The 17271-nt window shown below is 33.7% G+C and overlaps 4 protein-coding genes across 4 annotated transcripts; 2 read left to right on the top strand and 2 right to left on the bottom strand.

The window, feature by feature from the left end:
• Positions 1-1260: 1260 nt before the first annotated feature.
• On the bottom strand, positions 1261-7846 carry LOC116345845. Its single transcript, XM_031775557.1, has 12 exons — positions 6404-7846; positions 6073-6314; positions 5865-5995; positions 5657-5792; positions 5434-5517; positions 4374-4826; positions 2467-4120; positions 2160-2395; positions 1899-2074; positions 1742-1832; positions 1579-1638; positions 1261-1503 (listed from the first exon to the last, which is right to left on the bottom strand). The coding sequence occupies exons 1-12, from the start codon at positions 7561-7563 to the stop codon at positions 1457-1459; spliced, it is 4470 nt and encodes a 1489-aa protein (XP_031631417.1). The 5' UTR covers positions 7564-7846; the 3' UTR covers positions 1261-1456.
• A 170-nt stretch (positions 7847-8016) lies between these two features.
• Positions 8017-10088, top strand: LOC116345793 (probable palmitoyltransferase ZDHHC24). Its single transcript, XM_031775476.1, has 3 exons — positions 8017-8403; positions 8536-9015; positions 9083-10088. Exons 2-3 carry the CDS (start codon positions 8634-8636, stop codon positions 9544-9546), a joined length of 846 nt encoding a protein of 281 aa, XP_031631336.1. The 5' UTR covers positions 8017-8403; positions 8536-8633; the 3' UTR covers positions 9547-10088.
• Positions 9397-16560, bottom strand: LOC116345792 (suppressor APC domain-containing protein 2). The gene is made up of 5 exons (XM_031775475.1): positions 16439-16560; positions 13696-15248; positions 13241-13525; positions 12671-13160; positions 9397-12538 (listed from the first exon to the last, which is right to left on the bottom strand). The coding sequence occupies exons 2-5, from the start codon at positions 14280-14282 to the stop codon at positions 12176-12178; spliced, it is 1725 nt and encodes a 574-aa protein (XP_031631335.1). The 5' UTR covers positions 14283-15248; positions 16439-16560; the 3' UTR covers positions 9397-12175.
• LOC116345794 lies at positions 10776-11852 on the top strand. Its single transcript, XM_031775477.1, has 3 exons — positions 10776-11052; positions 11197-11429; positions 11528-11852. The coding sequence occupies exons 1-3, from the start codon at positions 10934-10936 to the stop codon at positions 11737-11739; spliced, it is 564 nt and encodes a 187-aa protein (XP_031631337.1). The 5' UTR covers positions 10776-10933; the 3' UTR covers positions 11740-11852.
• Positions 16561-17271: the final 711 nt, after the last annotated feature.

Here is a 17271-nt window from a genome sequence, read left to right as displayed (position 1 = left end):
TTAATATCATTTAACATATGTTTGTATCATTTTTTGTGTGTATATATTTTGAACAATGAAGGTCACCCCACCAAAAAAATTATTTATTATCATATTGTAACATTTACGGCTCATTTTCGATAAGACCGATACCAGTATTGACTGCACATAAAATATCAAATTTCTAATATCCGATTTATTTTTCATTTAACCTTTGAGAAAACAGCAAGATCTGGATCTTAATTCATTGGCTTATTGTCAAACAAAAAATGCTAAATATGTGAAATCAAAATAAAAGAATAAAAAACAAGAATAACTAGAAAAGTCAATAACATTTTAGTGATGTTGTGATTTGACCGGTCATTTAGTCAAATATTGAACGTTAAAATTGACGCCGTTTGTCATTGCAAAAAAAAAATTCATTAGAATGAAATTATGATGATCAATGACTTGATGATCAATTAGTTTATGTTGAACTTGTAGGCGTTGAGTTTTGGTAATTTGCCAATAATTTACACATTCAATTTTGTCGGTCAAACTGATTGACATTTTCTTCTACCATGTCCAAAATCAACCTTTTTTTTAAATTAAAAAGGACATGCGAAACTGGATCGAGTACAAAAATCATCAGACATGATCAATAATAGCAAAAAAAAAGATGTGATTTTTATGTATCCGCTTTAATATTTATTACTCAAATGTGTGATATGACATTACATCATTGTATTTTGAGGTGTTATTAGTCGATCGTAAATTTTTTCAGTTGGTAACTTAGTTTCGTGTGGTTCACAGTGATTTTGCTTTTGCCTTTTATTTCAAGAGTAATACCGAAAAAATCACTTGAAAAGATGTAAGCTATCGCTTCTGCTATATTTATTGGCGGAGAGAGAACGAGATTCCCATATCTATATATAAAGATTGAAATATGGTGAAAACGTACATTTGCCACAGACATCTTTTAATTTCTGTTTATTGTTGTTGGTTCATCAAGCATACATTAAGCGATTTTACTATTTTCGTATGCTAATGATTGCAAAAATACACAGAAACGAACCATCCAAATAGAAATAACTTTTAGTAAAATAATACCTATATGGTTAAAATCGAGTCGTCATCGGTTTTTCACATCAAATTTATACATATATTAAACCTTATTGAAAGTAAAAAAAAAAACAACAAAATATTCGCACGCGCAAGAGATTATAATACCAGTAGTTTCTGGAATACATTTATGTTAAGGCCTCGAGAGTGATCGAAAAAACCACAAAGAAACATGAATACTATGTAAAAAATATGTTTTTATTTTGACGATCTATAATTTTTCTTCGAACATCTTTTAATGCAATAAAGATTAATCTCACTTTTTGGCATTGGCAAAGCAAGACAACTACAAGTTTCTATAATGAGTAAATGTTGTTATGTTTTGTTTTTATCTAAAACTTGTCGCCTATGAGTAACATCTATGTATGGAGTGTTTTCAAGCACCTTGCAGCAAACAGTTATTTTCTACATTTGCTAGTTTGGCTGAAAAAAAGAAGGCAAAACACAATTAATAAATGTTAGTGGTTATTTCTTTGAAATATCTAAAAGCGCATATACCTGATGTCGCCCACAATGCAAGTCCGCATGCGTTTTTACCACGAATGATGCGCACATATCCTGAACACAAAAGAAACATGTAAATGGATTGTGAACAATTTAGTTTCGAACAAAATATTATTATTTCGACAAAAATTGATTGAGAAAATTGTTGTATTCATACCATCTTCTCCAAAAGTGGTACCCCAGCTATTCTTTGCTATCCAGTACTTTGTTTTCTCGCCGGTGGCTTTGTTGACTTCAACGCCGTATCCCTAGGAAAATAAAAACGTGAAACATTTAAGTCGAGTTAAAAAAAAGTACAAAGTTTATTTACTCACTATGAGGGTTAGTCCATGGTCGATTTTTTTTGTTGAACATAATGACGGTGATGGATTTAAAATGCCACGTTTGTAATATTTGAGCGGAGCTGAATTGATACCAATCGCAATGGGGCCATTTTTATACACCCATTTTGCCATATCTTCTTCATCGCCTTTCTTGAAATTTTTGCCACCTAGATGATGAAATTCAAATGATTAACTCTGTCGCTTATTTTATTGGTTATTTTATTGCTTATAAATTCTTAAATAAATACTCACCGGATACCTTGACTTTTACCGTTTTCCGATCAAAATGGCATGTAGATTTTCCATATACATATGGATACACCGATTCCAATTCTAATCCACCACGACTGAAGATGTGTTTGTATGCTTTTGGTGGTACACCACCTTTGCAACCAAAATTACTGTCATCACAATCGATCAAACTTTGTTCGGAGAATTCTTGCAATTTTTTTGTGCGTTTTGCACACAATCCTTCAATGACGGCTGACCTGTTATTCGAAATTTTGATTAATTATATTCATATATAGAGATATTGAATTTATATTAATTATTTAATTACGTAATGAAAGCCCAACAAGCACCGCAGTCGCCTTGGTGCTTTACACGTGTTACAAGATTATCATCACGTTGATCATATTTCTCTGGAATTTCATCATCCTTTCCGGATGATTGTCCTTCGCCGGATGATTGTCCTTCACCGAATGATTGTCCTTCGCCAAATGATTGTCCATCGCCGGATGATTGTCCATGGCCGGAGATTTCTTTACTTACTGTTACATTGAAAAGGCCCGTGTCGAAACCCAAATTTCTCTCAAATTCCGATTGAGATAAATCAGAAAACTGTGTAATGGAATATTCGGCCGCTTGATCAACTTTAATATATTCGACCATTTGCTTGAAATTATCCTTAAAGATATCGAATCTATGTTGCATTTCGTGAGGTTCATTTATATATTCACGATCGTAGACTTTCATAAAATCTTGGAACAATCCATACAAATATGTGTTCAATGCTTCACCTTTTGGCAATTGATTAAGAGGCAACACATTTAGTTCTGCTGGCAATGATACTGATGATACTGGTTTGGATGCGGGTGCGGGGGTGTGTGGCACTGCTTGTGGTATATCATTTGCTTTTGGTGGGATTTCTGGTTTAAATTGATTTGGTTCAAACTGATGTTGTGGTGCTGGAGGAAGAATATCAACAAAGGGGAGAACAGCTGGCACATTTTGGACGGGCCGAGGCTTAAACTCAAACGGTGTCTGTTGATTTGTCTGTGTTTGGGGCTTAAAATCGAGTTTTTGTGGAGCTGGTGTAAAATGTTGCGGTTTAACGTTGTTATTTGTTGGGAATTGTGATGTTACTTGAGGTTTAAATTCGAATTTTGGTGGGGCCCGTGTTGTAGGTGGGGCTTTAAATGCAGGTGACTGACTTTGAGGTTTTGCAAAATTATTTGCCGTAAATTGCGATGGAACTTGAGGTTTAAATTCGAATTTTTGTGGGGCTGACACAAAATTTTGTGGCTTCACATAATTATTTGCTGCGAATTGCGATGGAACTTGCGGTTTAAATTCGAATTTGGCTGGTGGCTGTGTTGTAGTTGGTGCTTTAAAAGCAGATGTTACACCAACATTGAACTGACTTTGAGGTTTCACATAGTTATTTGCTGTGAATTGCGATGGTACTTGAGGTTTGAATTCGAATTTTTGTGGAGCGGGGGCCAAATTTTGTGGTTTCACATAGTTATTTGCTGTGAATTGTGATGGAACTTGAGGTTTAAATTCTAATTTTACTGGGGCTCGTGTTGTAGATGGTGCTTTAAAAGCGGGTACTGCTGTAACATGGGATTGACTTTGGAGTTTAACAAAATTATTAGCTGCGAATTGCGATGGAACTTGTGGCTTAAATTCGAATTTTTGTGGGACTGACACCAAATTTTGCGGTTTAATAAAATTATTTGATGTGAATTGCGATGATACTTGAGGTTTAAATTCGAATTTTTGTGGGGCCCGTGTTGTAGGTGGTGCGTTAAAGGTAGATGTTGCTGCGACATGGGATTGACTTTGAGTTTTTACAAAATTATTCACTGGGAATTGCGAAAATGTTTGAGGTTTAAAATCGAATTTTTGCGGTGCTGGTGTTGTAAGTGGAGCTTTAAAAACAAATGTTTGTTGAGGTTTAAATGGAGCGCTCTGCGGTTTTTGCACCTCAACTAATTAAAACAAAGGAACAAAAAAATATATATATATATTATCAGATGCCTTCAAATTCAATTTATTATTTTTAATTGACTCGCAATGAAAACAAATAAAACGATAATCAAAACTGTGCTCTTTTTGATTTGTATAAAAACGATAAATATCAAGGTTGGATTTGGGATCTGATTGAATTGTTGCTAATGATTCAATTTTCGAGATCTAATTGAATAAAAACTGTTTGACGGGCTTAAATGTTCGTGTTCATACCTGGCTTTTGGAATGCGGAAGTGGGGAAATAGTTTGCGATGGGTTGATTTTGTATGTTGTCTTGTTTTGGATTAAATGTAACTTCATAATAACCACCGTTTTCGCATGTCAATGATACCTTACAAAAATCGAGCCATGGTTTTTCTAATACCCGAATATTACATTTTTTATTGCCATCAGGGGTGGCTAACAGAGCCTCAACCGTGTAAAGTGTTCCCGTGACGGTTTGTTTTGAGGCGCTATAGATTTGTTTCAATTGCATTTGAGGACTTCCACCATGTTCAAGTTCCACCAAATAATCACTAATATTCTTTTTTAAGTGTTCAATTGTGCCCTGATCAACAACAGGACTTTCACTACCGAGCTGTGGTATCCCATTTATTGTGGTCACATACAATATTATCACAAATACTGATGCTAAAAATGATGCGGACCTTTGGATCAACATTATGACTTCTCACGGTATAGATTTGTTTTTTCGCACGAAATATAGAATCATGCAACACTTCTATTCATTGAGACCGATACCGAACTAATGATTGCCAAAAAATCAATTTCTAACAACTAAGGTCTTCATTTTTTAAGATAAAAAAAAATAAAACAAGATATACAAGATATACAAGATGTAACCTTCACACATAGCAAAAATTTTGGCATACATAAGAAATCCCCACCCGATAGTTGCTTTTTATTAAGTATATAATCGGATAATATATTCAAATTCGTAAATGATATCAAAATAAAATTGATGACGAAAAATATTATGATGGCAGATTTTTTTTATTTTGGGACATTAAGTGATTTATTTATTTTATCTCCTTACGTACATGAATCAACTTGTTGCTCCAATAAATGTAAATTAGGTTGAAATTCATACAAAAAAATATAAATCAATTATCAATATACAAAAAAAATAATTTTGTACAAAAAATTACAACTGGTTGCTATCAAAACTGATGATGCTGTTACTGTGGGTGTGTGTATAAGGCTATAATATTCGTATCAGTAAAATGCTCATGTCTCTTGCTTATTATTGCGCCACATTTTATATACGATTATCAATAGCTGGACTTTGCTAAGACAGCCGAACTTGCCATTGAACTAACGCCGCAAGTGTTATCACCACGATGAACGCGATAGTACCCTGTGTTAGATGAAATTGTAAATACAATTGATTAATTCTGTGATTTTATATATTTGATTGATTTTTTTCGATCAAATGCAACTAGACATTAAAACCACAAATATTAAATTACACAAAAAGAAAATCGTTTCATAATCACCTTGTTCGCCCCACTTGGGTCCCCATGAATTTTTAATTATCCAATATGGCATTGTTTTCTTAAAAGCTGGATATTCGGCAACACCAAAACCGACTATTAAAACTCCATGATCAAGTGATGATGGACTGCATAATGCCTAAATGGATAAAAAAAAATACAATCTATTTTAATGAATCGAAAATTAATTAGCAATATAATATAATATTACCTTCCATGGATGACTGATGCCTCCACGATAAAATTGCATTGCATTTGCGTTTATGCCGATCGAAATTGGACCATTTGATATTAGCCATTTTGCCATACCATCTTCATCGCCCTTAGTAAAATCAACGACACCTACGAAACGAAATTGAATAAAGCATGCAATTACAGAAAACAACAAAAAAAAAAAAACAAAAAGAGTTTATTCTCACCAGAGACTCGAACGCGACTCAATGACTCATTGAAATTGCATGCCTTTGATCGGTGTGCAGTGTATGGATAATCTGTTTCAAATTCAAGGCCACCTTCTTTTTCGATGAACTTAACTGCATTATCAGGTAAACCACCGTTACATCCAGCATCCAAATCATCACAATCAACCAATTCTTGTTCAGAGAACGATTTTAATTCACCCGTTTTAATTGCATTTAACCCTTCAATGTTGCCTGTGACACTAAAAAAAAACAGAGAACAGACAACGATTTTGAAGATTTTTGTTTTTTCAAATTAATATTATTGCAATTGCAATTTATTTATACCAACCTGAATGCCCAACACGAACCGCAATTTCCTTGATTTTTCACCGGAGTGACGGCATTTTTATCACGCCAATCATGGCTTTTTGGTAATTTAATATCTGGAATTTCGGCCAATGGATTTTGAATTTCATTATTATCTTCTTGGTTTCGTTTCAGTAAACCAGTGCGGTGAAAATATTCATCTTGTGTTAAATCGGCAAAATCAGTAACACCATAAACAGCCGAACCCTGTTCAAATTTATTCAATTGACGAATTAAATAGAGATTATTTTGGAAAATACGGAAGCGCTTAGCCTCTTCATCAGCATTTCGATATACACGGCCAAAGCTGCGCTTGAAACGGCTGAAATGCGATTCATCTGAATCACCGTCTAATTCATCGATGGTTGATTCGTTTTCGTCGATAAGTGGACGGAATTGTGCCAATCGTTTTGGACGAGAGGTACTTTTAATTTGAAATTTTTCCCCATTTTCACAATTTACAGAGACTTCTCGAAAATCAATCCATGGTTTGACCCACACCTCAATATTGCATCTTTGTGGTCCATTACCTGAATCGATCGACGATCTAACGGTGTACAAAATACCACTAACAATTTTTTGCGTGGCGTTATATACTTCTTTCAATTCGAGTGGTTTACTGTTATCGGATTGTGATTGCACAAAACATTCAGTGATATTCTGTTTTAATTCATCAAGTGTTTCTTTATCAACTTCTGTAGGACCACCGATGAGAGTTGGTTTTTTGGTCGTTTCTTTTGTTTTTAAAGCTCGCTTTGAACGCTTGCCCTCGCTTTTAACTCGATATTTGGTTGTATCATCACAATCCATTTTGGTGTCATGAGTTTGTAACCATAGTTGTTCCCATATCGTTACTTTACAATTTTTCGGGGTTTTATCAGCACAATGTTGCAGTTCAGCGTTAAAAATATACTTCTTTCCAGCGACCACTTGCTCTTTCAGCGATGAAATTTCTATTAAACAAAGATCGGTACCATCTTCTTGACCTTTTAGTTGCTTCAATGACTCAGTCAGCTTTGATTTAACATAGGAATGTATTTCTGCGTCTTCCGCTTTTACATAAGTAGGTGCTCCAACTTTAGTATCACAATTTATTGCACTAATGCAAAAGAATGTAAAAACCAGATACTTATAATTTTGCATCTTTACAATTTCGGATTTCGAACGAATTTAAATGGGTTGGAAATATTTTTTAATTTCCTTTGTGTGTTGCTGTTCTCTAATTGCGATGTACTTTATGTAATAAGATTTATTGGAATATTGAAGACTGTAACACTTTGTATAGCTCACTGCTGCAGTAAGCACGACTAATCAATTGTTTCGAATAACATCGTCTGAGACCTTATTTAATTTAAAAATAACAACAACGAAATCACATTAAAGTACGTGAAAAACAACAAATATTCTTAACATGAATTAAACGAACAAAGCAAAAATATACATACGCTAATGAACAATGACATTTATAGTATATGTGTTTACTCGATTGACCACTGGACAGCTGATAAACTACAAAACGTACATGTGATGGTGAATTTCCAATACACAACATCTAGTGTACTGCGATAATTTATACGATTACTCAGTGGTGAGTAATAGTTTGTATCCCTATTAGAAAAAAGCATCTTAAACCGTAACATATAACATTTTATATAAATATGAAAAAAAGGAAATGAACGAAAAAAATCGCATTTTTATTGAGCAAATTCTTTATCTGCCAGTCAAGAAAAAATTCAAAATGCAACAATGAATTGCGTTCTGAATGTGTAAGAGTGTGAGTAAATGAGCGAATTTAATGTTCAGCATTAGAGAAGTGTCAAATTCAATACGGTTTTGCCGATAAATTGATGTCAACAAAACCAAAACGCCGAGAACTCTATTTTTGGGTGAAATTCCATAAATTTTTAATGAAATCAATAGCATGAAATTGAAGAGCAATTATAAAATTCTATTGTAGAAATCTATTCTCGGTGATAAAACCAGGTAATGAGTTTAATTTCACTTCTCACTTCCGTTGAACTTCATATCAATGATTTTGTTTTTGCATGAGCTGTTTTTGTCACAATGTATTTCGCTTTGTTCCCTATATTCTGGGTTTAATTTTTTTCAAAATAGATTTCACCATTTTTACGTGACTATTGTAAAATGCTCGCCAGAGAAAAGTTCGTTGAAGAAACGTTGTGAAGTGTATAGTGTATTCGTCAAAATTCAAAATGAAAATACGGACGCAACCGTTTCCAAAAACACTTGCTGATGGAGCAACAACATTATTTCTCCTATTCGCCATCCCATTGACCTACTGGTTTGAATTGTGGATTGTGTTACCAACGCTAATAGCCACCAATTCATTATTCTATGGATTTAATTTTGTATTTGGAACCTTAATTCTCTTCAATATTGTCAGCAATATGATGGCTATAATGTTGTGCAATACGAGTATCATTGGTGAGCGGATCGTTCGTCCGGCGGCCAAAGCGAATTCAACACTATGGAAATTTTGTTCGGTTTGTGAATCAGTGACGCCGCCACGAAGTTGGCACTGCAGCACATGTCGTGTGTGCATCCTAAAACGAGACCATCACTGTATGTTCACAGGTAAGAAGTGCACATGGCATGCGGACACTTAATTTTTGAGTAATTTTTGAAATATTTTTATTTTCAGGATGTTGTATCGGTCACAATAATCAACGTTACTTCATCAGTATGGTGTTCTATTTATGCCTTGGAACCGCCTATTCATCTGTGTTTAACACGATTTTCGTAATTCTTGTACATGGCAATGAATTGTGGACATCACCCACCATATTCAAAGTGATTTTCCCGTTGGCAATGCTTATATATGATGCGAACACACTTCAGTATCATCTAATGATGTATTTGTTAAATGTAATCGGCGCCGTATTTACGGGTTTTCTACTATTTTACCATTTACGTAATATGTTGCGTGGATGTGTAACGCACGATGCACTTCGTCAATTCGATTTAGGTCCGTTGGAGAATACGCGCATGGTTTTCGGTTCGCGTTGGTATTTGGCATGGTTGTCACCGTTTGTGCACAGTCCATTGCCATATGATGGTATCAATGATTGGCACAAAATTTATGAGAAATCAACCAAAAATCTTTAATGTTTACACAAAAACACCGCACGTATATTTTCAACAAAATATTTTTTTTTTATTATTATTCATATTTGCTGTTACAATAGAGATGTGTGATGCGAAATAACTCAGGTGAATTTTATATAAATACACTCTAGTGTACAATTTAATGTACCTTTGACAATCACAAAATTTTGGTTAAATCATTTAAAAAAAAGAGAGTTTAATAACGTTAGTAACTGTTGTCGAAACTTTTTATTCTAACTTTTTTTTTTTTCTTATCATGAGAAGTTTAATGTTATTCATGTAGATAGTGTACATGTATGTGTCTTTTTCTTTAAAAGGTTACTCTGTTTACTTAAATTATTTATTTCTACAACAATACAAGAAAATTGAAGCAACAAAACTGGTGATTTTAATGACTAACTTATTATAAATGTTCAATATAAACTGTAGATAATCTGAATTATTTGTCAACCGAAAAAAAATTGTTTAAAATAAAAAACCAAAATGAAATGACTTTTTCTTGGAAAATATGCATGTCATTAAAACTCTATTCTTATCGCAAATCATTCATTTTTATAATCGAGTTATCATCATTATTCATACAAACTTTTTGAATTATTCTTTTTACAATATATATTTTTAAATGTAAGTTTTCAGAAATGTCTTCGCTTTTGCATTAGAGGTGAGTGAGTTCAAGATACATTATTATAAAGAGTCAAACTATCAACACAAATTTGAGTCATCGAATGGGATTCATCAGCTAATTGCTTGAACGGAATGTTCAACATTTTTGAAAACACGAATTCATTTGGTTTTTGTTACATGTAAACCGTAAAATGACATTTCGAAGCGAATTAAAATCCAAAACTCTCAAATGCCGCAGTGAGTGTGATAGCTGTGCGACAATTTCTTGATTTTCGTCACCTACACATTTCTATGGTATTAGTACTGAATTAGAAGGTCTCAAAATTGGTTTAAATGTGTCGCTTTTTACCATTTATTTTAAATCACAACACGATGTGTCATAGCCTGCAATCACAAACGCATATTTTTTAGTATGACTGCATGACTGTTTAAAGTGCCACAGTGTCAAAGCATAAATTCAAAAATAAGCGCGTGACAAGTGTTAACGATTTTGATGTTCAACATTCATGCCAACTGTTGCATCTCCACAAAATCAATAGATCGCATACGTCTGTTACGTATTTCATCTTGTGAAATGTTCACCGGTGATATACTTTTTATTTTCTATCTCATTCGAATCCAATTGTATTAATGACTCAGTCGAATTGGTGTAGCGTCGATGCAGTGTAACTAGTTTACTATCAGAATTTTAATTATTTTTAATTTAGTTTATATATTTGTATTATTGAATTGGCTGTGCCAAATTGTAATTATATGGAAGAAAATGAACCCAAAAATGTATGTCATTTGTTCAATTTGTGTTGACTGTTTCAAACCAAAAGACGATGTCGTTGTACTAAAAGCATGCGGTCACATGTTTCACAAGCAATGCTTGAATATAAAGTAAGTGAGATTTTATGTTTTTTATCACAATATTGAGCGGTGCATTGATTTTTTGTTGCGATCACAGAAGATCAAATTGAATTTTTTTCCCTGTTGATAATGTATTTGAAATAATCAAAATTTTCATATTTCATTTCTGAATAGTTGTCCAAATTGCCCAAAATGCCATATAAATGTGACTGAAAATGATCGTATCAAAGTTTTTCTTGACTTCGAAAAGCAACACGAAGACTTCCACCAAACCTTGGTATTCAACGAGACTAATATTTCAACAATCACATCAAATGGACATGAACAATCATCAAACCTACTCAACGAAACAAATATTTCCCTGATCACATCAAATAGACAAGGACAATCATCAAAACTTATCACCCGTAAGTTTCTCACTTGTTTTTAAAGTCGAAAATTCTGTCTATCATCTATTTTTTCCATGATTATTTATTGCTGTCATTTGGTATTTCTTCATTAATAGAGAGAATTGTGGGAAAAATCATCTCGAAATCAGCAAAAGTGGCCAGACGTTCGGATAGAATCAATGAGGAAAATCGGATCGGTGTAACCACTCGCGCAATGGCATTACGAGCTAGACGAAATGAACTCAATGGAACTGGTTTAGTAACGATGCGTCCGAAAAAAACTAACGGTGCTGTAAAGCCGCAAAATTCGATCAAGTCAGATATTTAAGACGAATTTGTTGACAACGGAAAAACCATTTAGAAAATCATTCAAAAAATCAAAAATCTATTATCATTTGTACGAAATATAAAAATAAAATATTGTTCATTGAAAGTACCCTAATTTTTATTGAATGAAAGGAAAAATGCGTACATTTTGTGTACAGTCTCAAAATACGAGAGATTAAAATAAATTCGCAAATTTTGACAACACGAAAAGAGCTGATGAGGCACCAATAAGAATTTTTGGGTCAAAATAGAATAAAGATGCAACAAAATGACAAATTGATCAACTCACTCAAGCAGAAATATTGGCAAAATGCTACTCTTACGATATCTATGCGATAATATTTTGATCTTGTTCATCATTTCATTTTGTGCCAAAATCTACATAAAAGTGATCCTCTCTACCCACAGAACAATTTCTGTTTTTTCAAAGAATTTCATCAAAATATGACTTCTTCATTTCCACACAAAATGTGTCCCTGTTTCCGTACCAATTGCTGTTGTAGCTTCTGATATTGTTGGTATAACGATTTTCGTTCCATTTCCAAATCGGTGATTCGTTCGCTTTTCTGGCTTACTTCGTCGGTAAGTTGGCGATTTTGTAATTTCAACTGATTGATTTGGACATCATGAAATTGTGGATAGCTATTTGTGCCATTGTAATAATGATTTCGTACCGCTAAATTCATATGCATCAATCCACCTTTTGAATCATCTTCAAGTGATGCCAAATATCGATTTACTTCCATTATTCGTGCTCGTTGTAGATCCAGCCGTTCTTCATTCGCTTCAGACCATTGCTCCTAAGAATAATTTCAAATAAAAATAAACAGTTTTAATACAGTTATTTCATTTCCTCTCCTCCTCTCTCTATGTATGTTTTCATCGCCATCGTAAATTTTGTTTATTTTTAAACTGAAAAAATAGTAACTTACCAAATGTCCATCGCCGCGGCCCAAGCATTTCATTTTTTCTTGAACCAATGCAATCTGCCTGAAATACCATTCTTGCGCTTTTTCAACGGCATGCAAACCGTCGAGTAATAAATCTTTTTCTTCTTCATAGTGTCTGATTCTCTTCAACATATTATAATCGATGCCGTTTTGAAGTGTATGACGACGTACTTCACGGCGTCGATTGCTTTTCTGAAATTCCAAAAGTGTGGGTGAACGATTCGTTGGATAGATCGCTTGCAATGGTTTATGATTTGATAGCGTGACTGAATGCTGTTGTACTGATGGTGTTTGTTGATGTTGCTGTTGCTGTTGCTGCTGCTGCTGTTGTTGTTGTTGTTGTTTTATTTGCTGGTGATGAAATGGTTGTTGATGTGTCAATGTATTGTTTGGTGATCCGTCAGCTGTGCCACGATTTATGTAGCTTGTGCTTGTGCTTGGTAATGCCATTCCTCGTCGCTTGTCTTTAGCCCTGGGCGGGTGTAAATCAAAAAACGAAAAAATAATAGAAAATTAATTAGCATGTAATGAAAAAGTATAAATATATATTACCCTCTCGCTTTAGCCTCCCATTCATTCATCAGTACATTCATTTGCCAATTCTGTAGTGCATTACGAATTTCAGCTTTATCCCAGCGCTCTTTTGCATCAACATTAACGTTGCCTAAATTGGACGATGATCCATTTGCCAGTATTAAGGCGGTGCGGGGCGGTTTAGGTGGTGCATAAACAGTATTTTGTATAACAGGTGTATCGGATGACGAATCACCATCACTACTTGGACTCAATTTTGGTAAGCTCAACGTACGTTGCACCGGCAAAGATTGTCTTTTAAATCTGTGTCAAATAAAAATTACATGAACAAACAAATATCATTTACAGAGAAAACGAAACACCTGAATCGTTTCAAAATCGAATGAAAAAAAAGTTGTATAGTCACGATTCTAATATTTACATAGGTTCTGATCAACAACAAAAAAAACTAAGTTTTCCAATGAAATACTTACATATGCGCAGTTTTATCAACATTGACGACAGTTTTTGCATTCTCAATATCGTTTATATTATTTCCATTGTTCAATGGTACATTATTGTTGCCATTACTATCGGTTGATGATCTTCGGCTCATTTTAAAATCATTATTATTGGCTTGATTGCGTAACAAGCATATTTTCAGACCGGCACAAAATCGTTCAAACGATAGCATTCCAGAGAGTGGTGTAAGCGCCCTCAAACAATCCAATACACCATGCGGTAAACCTTTCGAACCATCTTGCCATCGCGCTTCAATGTCCGATAGTTTAACAAAACCAGTACGTTTATCATCCATAATATCGAATAGAGTGCGCATGCTTTCAACAAATTTCTTTGGCAAATTTTCTAATGGACTCGATCCACTTCCGCAGCTACTGTTTGAATGTGAATTGGCACTGTCTGTTGTATTTGTGCTGCTTCCGCTGTGGCAACTGCTATTTGTTGAGATCAACGATGGTTGTTGAAGTGGTAAGTGTGCCACAGAATGTTTTAGCGCCGATTGACCATCGCCGATCGTATTCATTGGCGGAACACATTTCATGATCGTATTTCGATTCATTGTTCGTCTTCTGTGTGTGCGGTTCTTTCGTTAAAATAAAATGGGATTAAAAAACAACAAATAGCGCGTAAGGCGTGTGTGTTTGGTTGAATTTCGGCCACTGACCACACATACACAAAACCAACAAATAACAACTGTTAAATTGATTATAAATGTCTTTTGAAAATAATTTATTTCGTTATAATTTTGTGTTTTGTTTCTGTTTTTCGTTTCTGTTTTCTTTTGATGTATAATTGTTTTGTTCACGGCACTTTAAATTATACTGTATTTCACTTACTGATTAGTTTCTTAACTCGGCATGCAAAGGAGACGTTTTTCTTTGTCGTTGCACACCTATTTTTGTTTTGTTCTTGTTTTATTTTTCTTATTCTTCTTCTTCTTTTTCGCTTCGCGCACACACCAAATGCAAACAAAACGTTATGATTTCATTCGGTGATTTTGTGTTTTATAAAACTAGTTCAGAATGAAATGAATAACACTCACAAAAAATCGCACTATTGTTTATTTCTCTGGTTGTTGATGTCTTGCTTGTTTGTTTGTTTTTTTTCGTCTATAAAGCAAGCATTCGCACGAGTGATATATATTTACAAATTTGCAATCGTTCCGAAAAACAAATCATAAAATTCTATTGCATAAAAAACAATGTTTGTATATTAATCATTTGTGCGCCGTGTTTTTTTTCTCTTCTTATTTGTAAAGTGATTGTTGTTCAACTCTTTTGAATTGTATGTATAACTGAATTATATGTGCATGTGTAAAACGATAATAACTTTTGATCACGAACGAAAGTGTTTGTCGTCATTTACTTTTTTTTTTTCATCTATTTCTCACTCGATTGGTATTTAACATAACATATCAATGAGTATTGTAATATTTGTTTTGTCTCGCTCTTTAAACCGCACGTCTTCTTTCATATATATGCGTTGGTGAACACCGACGTCTCATCATGTAGCATACTTAAACGGCCTGCGTGTTCCCAGAAAGAAAGAAAAAAAGAGTTCAAGTTGGTCGCATGTATAATATAAAAGTGCACTGATCACACCACTGAATCGTTGGTTAAACAATAACGATTTGATTTGAAATTCATTTATTATGCATCTCGCAAATGAATAGAATTTATTTGTTTTGGTCACAAATGCTCTTGAACAATTTATACATCATCGCGCGTATTCACAATTTAAATATACACACACACACACAGTTTTATTTTGTTTTGTTTTGTTTTGTTGCTCTCTGTGTTTTGTATCTTTCATATTAGGTTTTATCTCTGTTTCGTTGCTAATTTGGTTTGTTCCCTCTGTTTAGTAAATTTATTGTTATAAATCAACGATGCGAAAATGAATGCCACTGCGCGCCTGCTAGTTCAATGCAGTTCAAATTATAAATACAAACTGTATGATGATTAATACAAGGCACACTTTAGCATATTGTTACAATTCGATGAAATTCTGCATATATACATGTAAAAAAGAAACACACAAAATACATTCACGAATACAATCAAAGAGCGAGAATGAGGCGTGTGAGCGGCGACCGATAAACTCCAAACTGGAAAACAAATCAAACATGTACATAAGAACGTGTTGATCTTACACATTCGGTATATAACGACAGCGAATCGATCGCGCGCGCCGTGTTGCCAAAAACACACTACACCGAGAATCAATGTAAAGAAAAATATATGTCGTGAATGGTAATTATTATTATCTCAAGACTTTTTCCCGTTTTTTTCTCTCTCTCTCTCTTCTCTCTCGTTAAATTTGTGTATCCCTTTTCGATTGATTCTTAATTTTCATTCGATTTTCAATTTAACAGTTACTTCTTTTCATTTATTTATTTCTGCGATCAACGTTGTAATTTCGGCGTAACGTATTTTGTACGTTGAAAACAAAAAGTCCACTCTTTAAGTGTATATCTTTTATATGCACATATAACGACTTGTATATAATAACGTCATGTTTTGTAATTTTAATGTAATGCATGAAAATGCATTCGTTTGACTTGAACTTTTCGGAACAATTTTTTTTGTTTTAAATATTACTGTGTTTTTTCTTGTTCTCTTCTTCTCACTTTAGTGATTGTTAAGATTTTTATAATGAAATAAAAAAAGATCAAATGGGCAAACGATCGATCTTGTAAACTTTTTCGTTGTTTACCTCTTTTTTTCGTCGTATTTTGAATGTTTCTTCTGTTAAATATTGTGAGCAAACACGGGCAAGCACATAGGTGTATTAGCACGCTCACCATTCAACGAGATTCGAATAACTGAAACCACAAGCAACCAACAAAAACTATAGCCATGCCATCCGATCTACTGCAATCCAGTTGTGTGTTGTTCACATCTTTTTCCTACTCTATCTCTGTCTTATACCTTTTTTGTCGCTTCGTGTGGTTTTTTTTATTATTTATCTATATATACATGTTTTTACCTGTATTCAGTAATTTATCAATGCTCTCGCACTATGTACTATATACTATTATGTGTATGTCTCTCACACATTTACATGACTTTGGTCTGCTTACCTTTTTTTCTCTCTCTCTCGATACAGCATCGAGTTTCTACTTTACTTTTTGACTTTATCTCTCACTTTAATGTATGCGCGCATCATTGTGTCTGTTCTTTCTATGTTTTGCTTTCTTTTTTTTCTTAATTTTTTTTCACTTTATACCTTCCTTCACCATTATCATGTTTTTTTTCTCTCTTCTCTCTTCATTCTGTATCACACTGATGTGTCTCATACTCGGCGTTATCGTTTCTTTCAACGATGGCCTGACGATTGGCTATGTGTTACATTTTTTTTCATCTTCTGTTCAACTTTCAATTCAAGTTCAATTAATACCAATTATTATTGTTATTGGTCTGTGGCACAGAGATTTGAAAATGAAAACGACAACGACACATACATTCACAAAATTGACAAAAGAAATGATCGTTTATCAAACAACAAAGCATTTAAGATGCTAAACCATTTGACTTTTTCTTGTTTAA

This window comes from Contarinia nasturtii, unplaced genomic scaffold (genome assembly GCF_009176525.2).
Source record: "Contarinia nasturtii isolate CC-2019 unplaced genomic scaffold, AAFC_CNas_1.1 Cnas_scaffold_1371, whole genome shotgun sequence".
Lineage (NCBI taxonomy): Eukaryota > Metazoa > Arthropoda > Insecta > Diptera > Cecidomyiidae > Contarinia > Contarinia nasturtii.
This window is presented reverse-complemented; position numbering and strand designations above follow the sequence as displayed.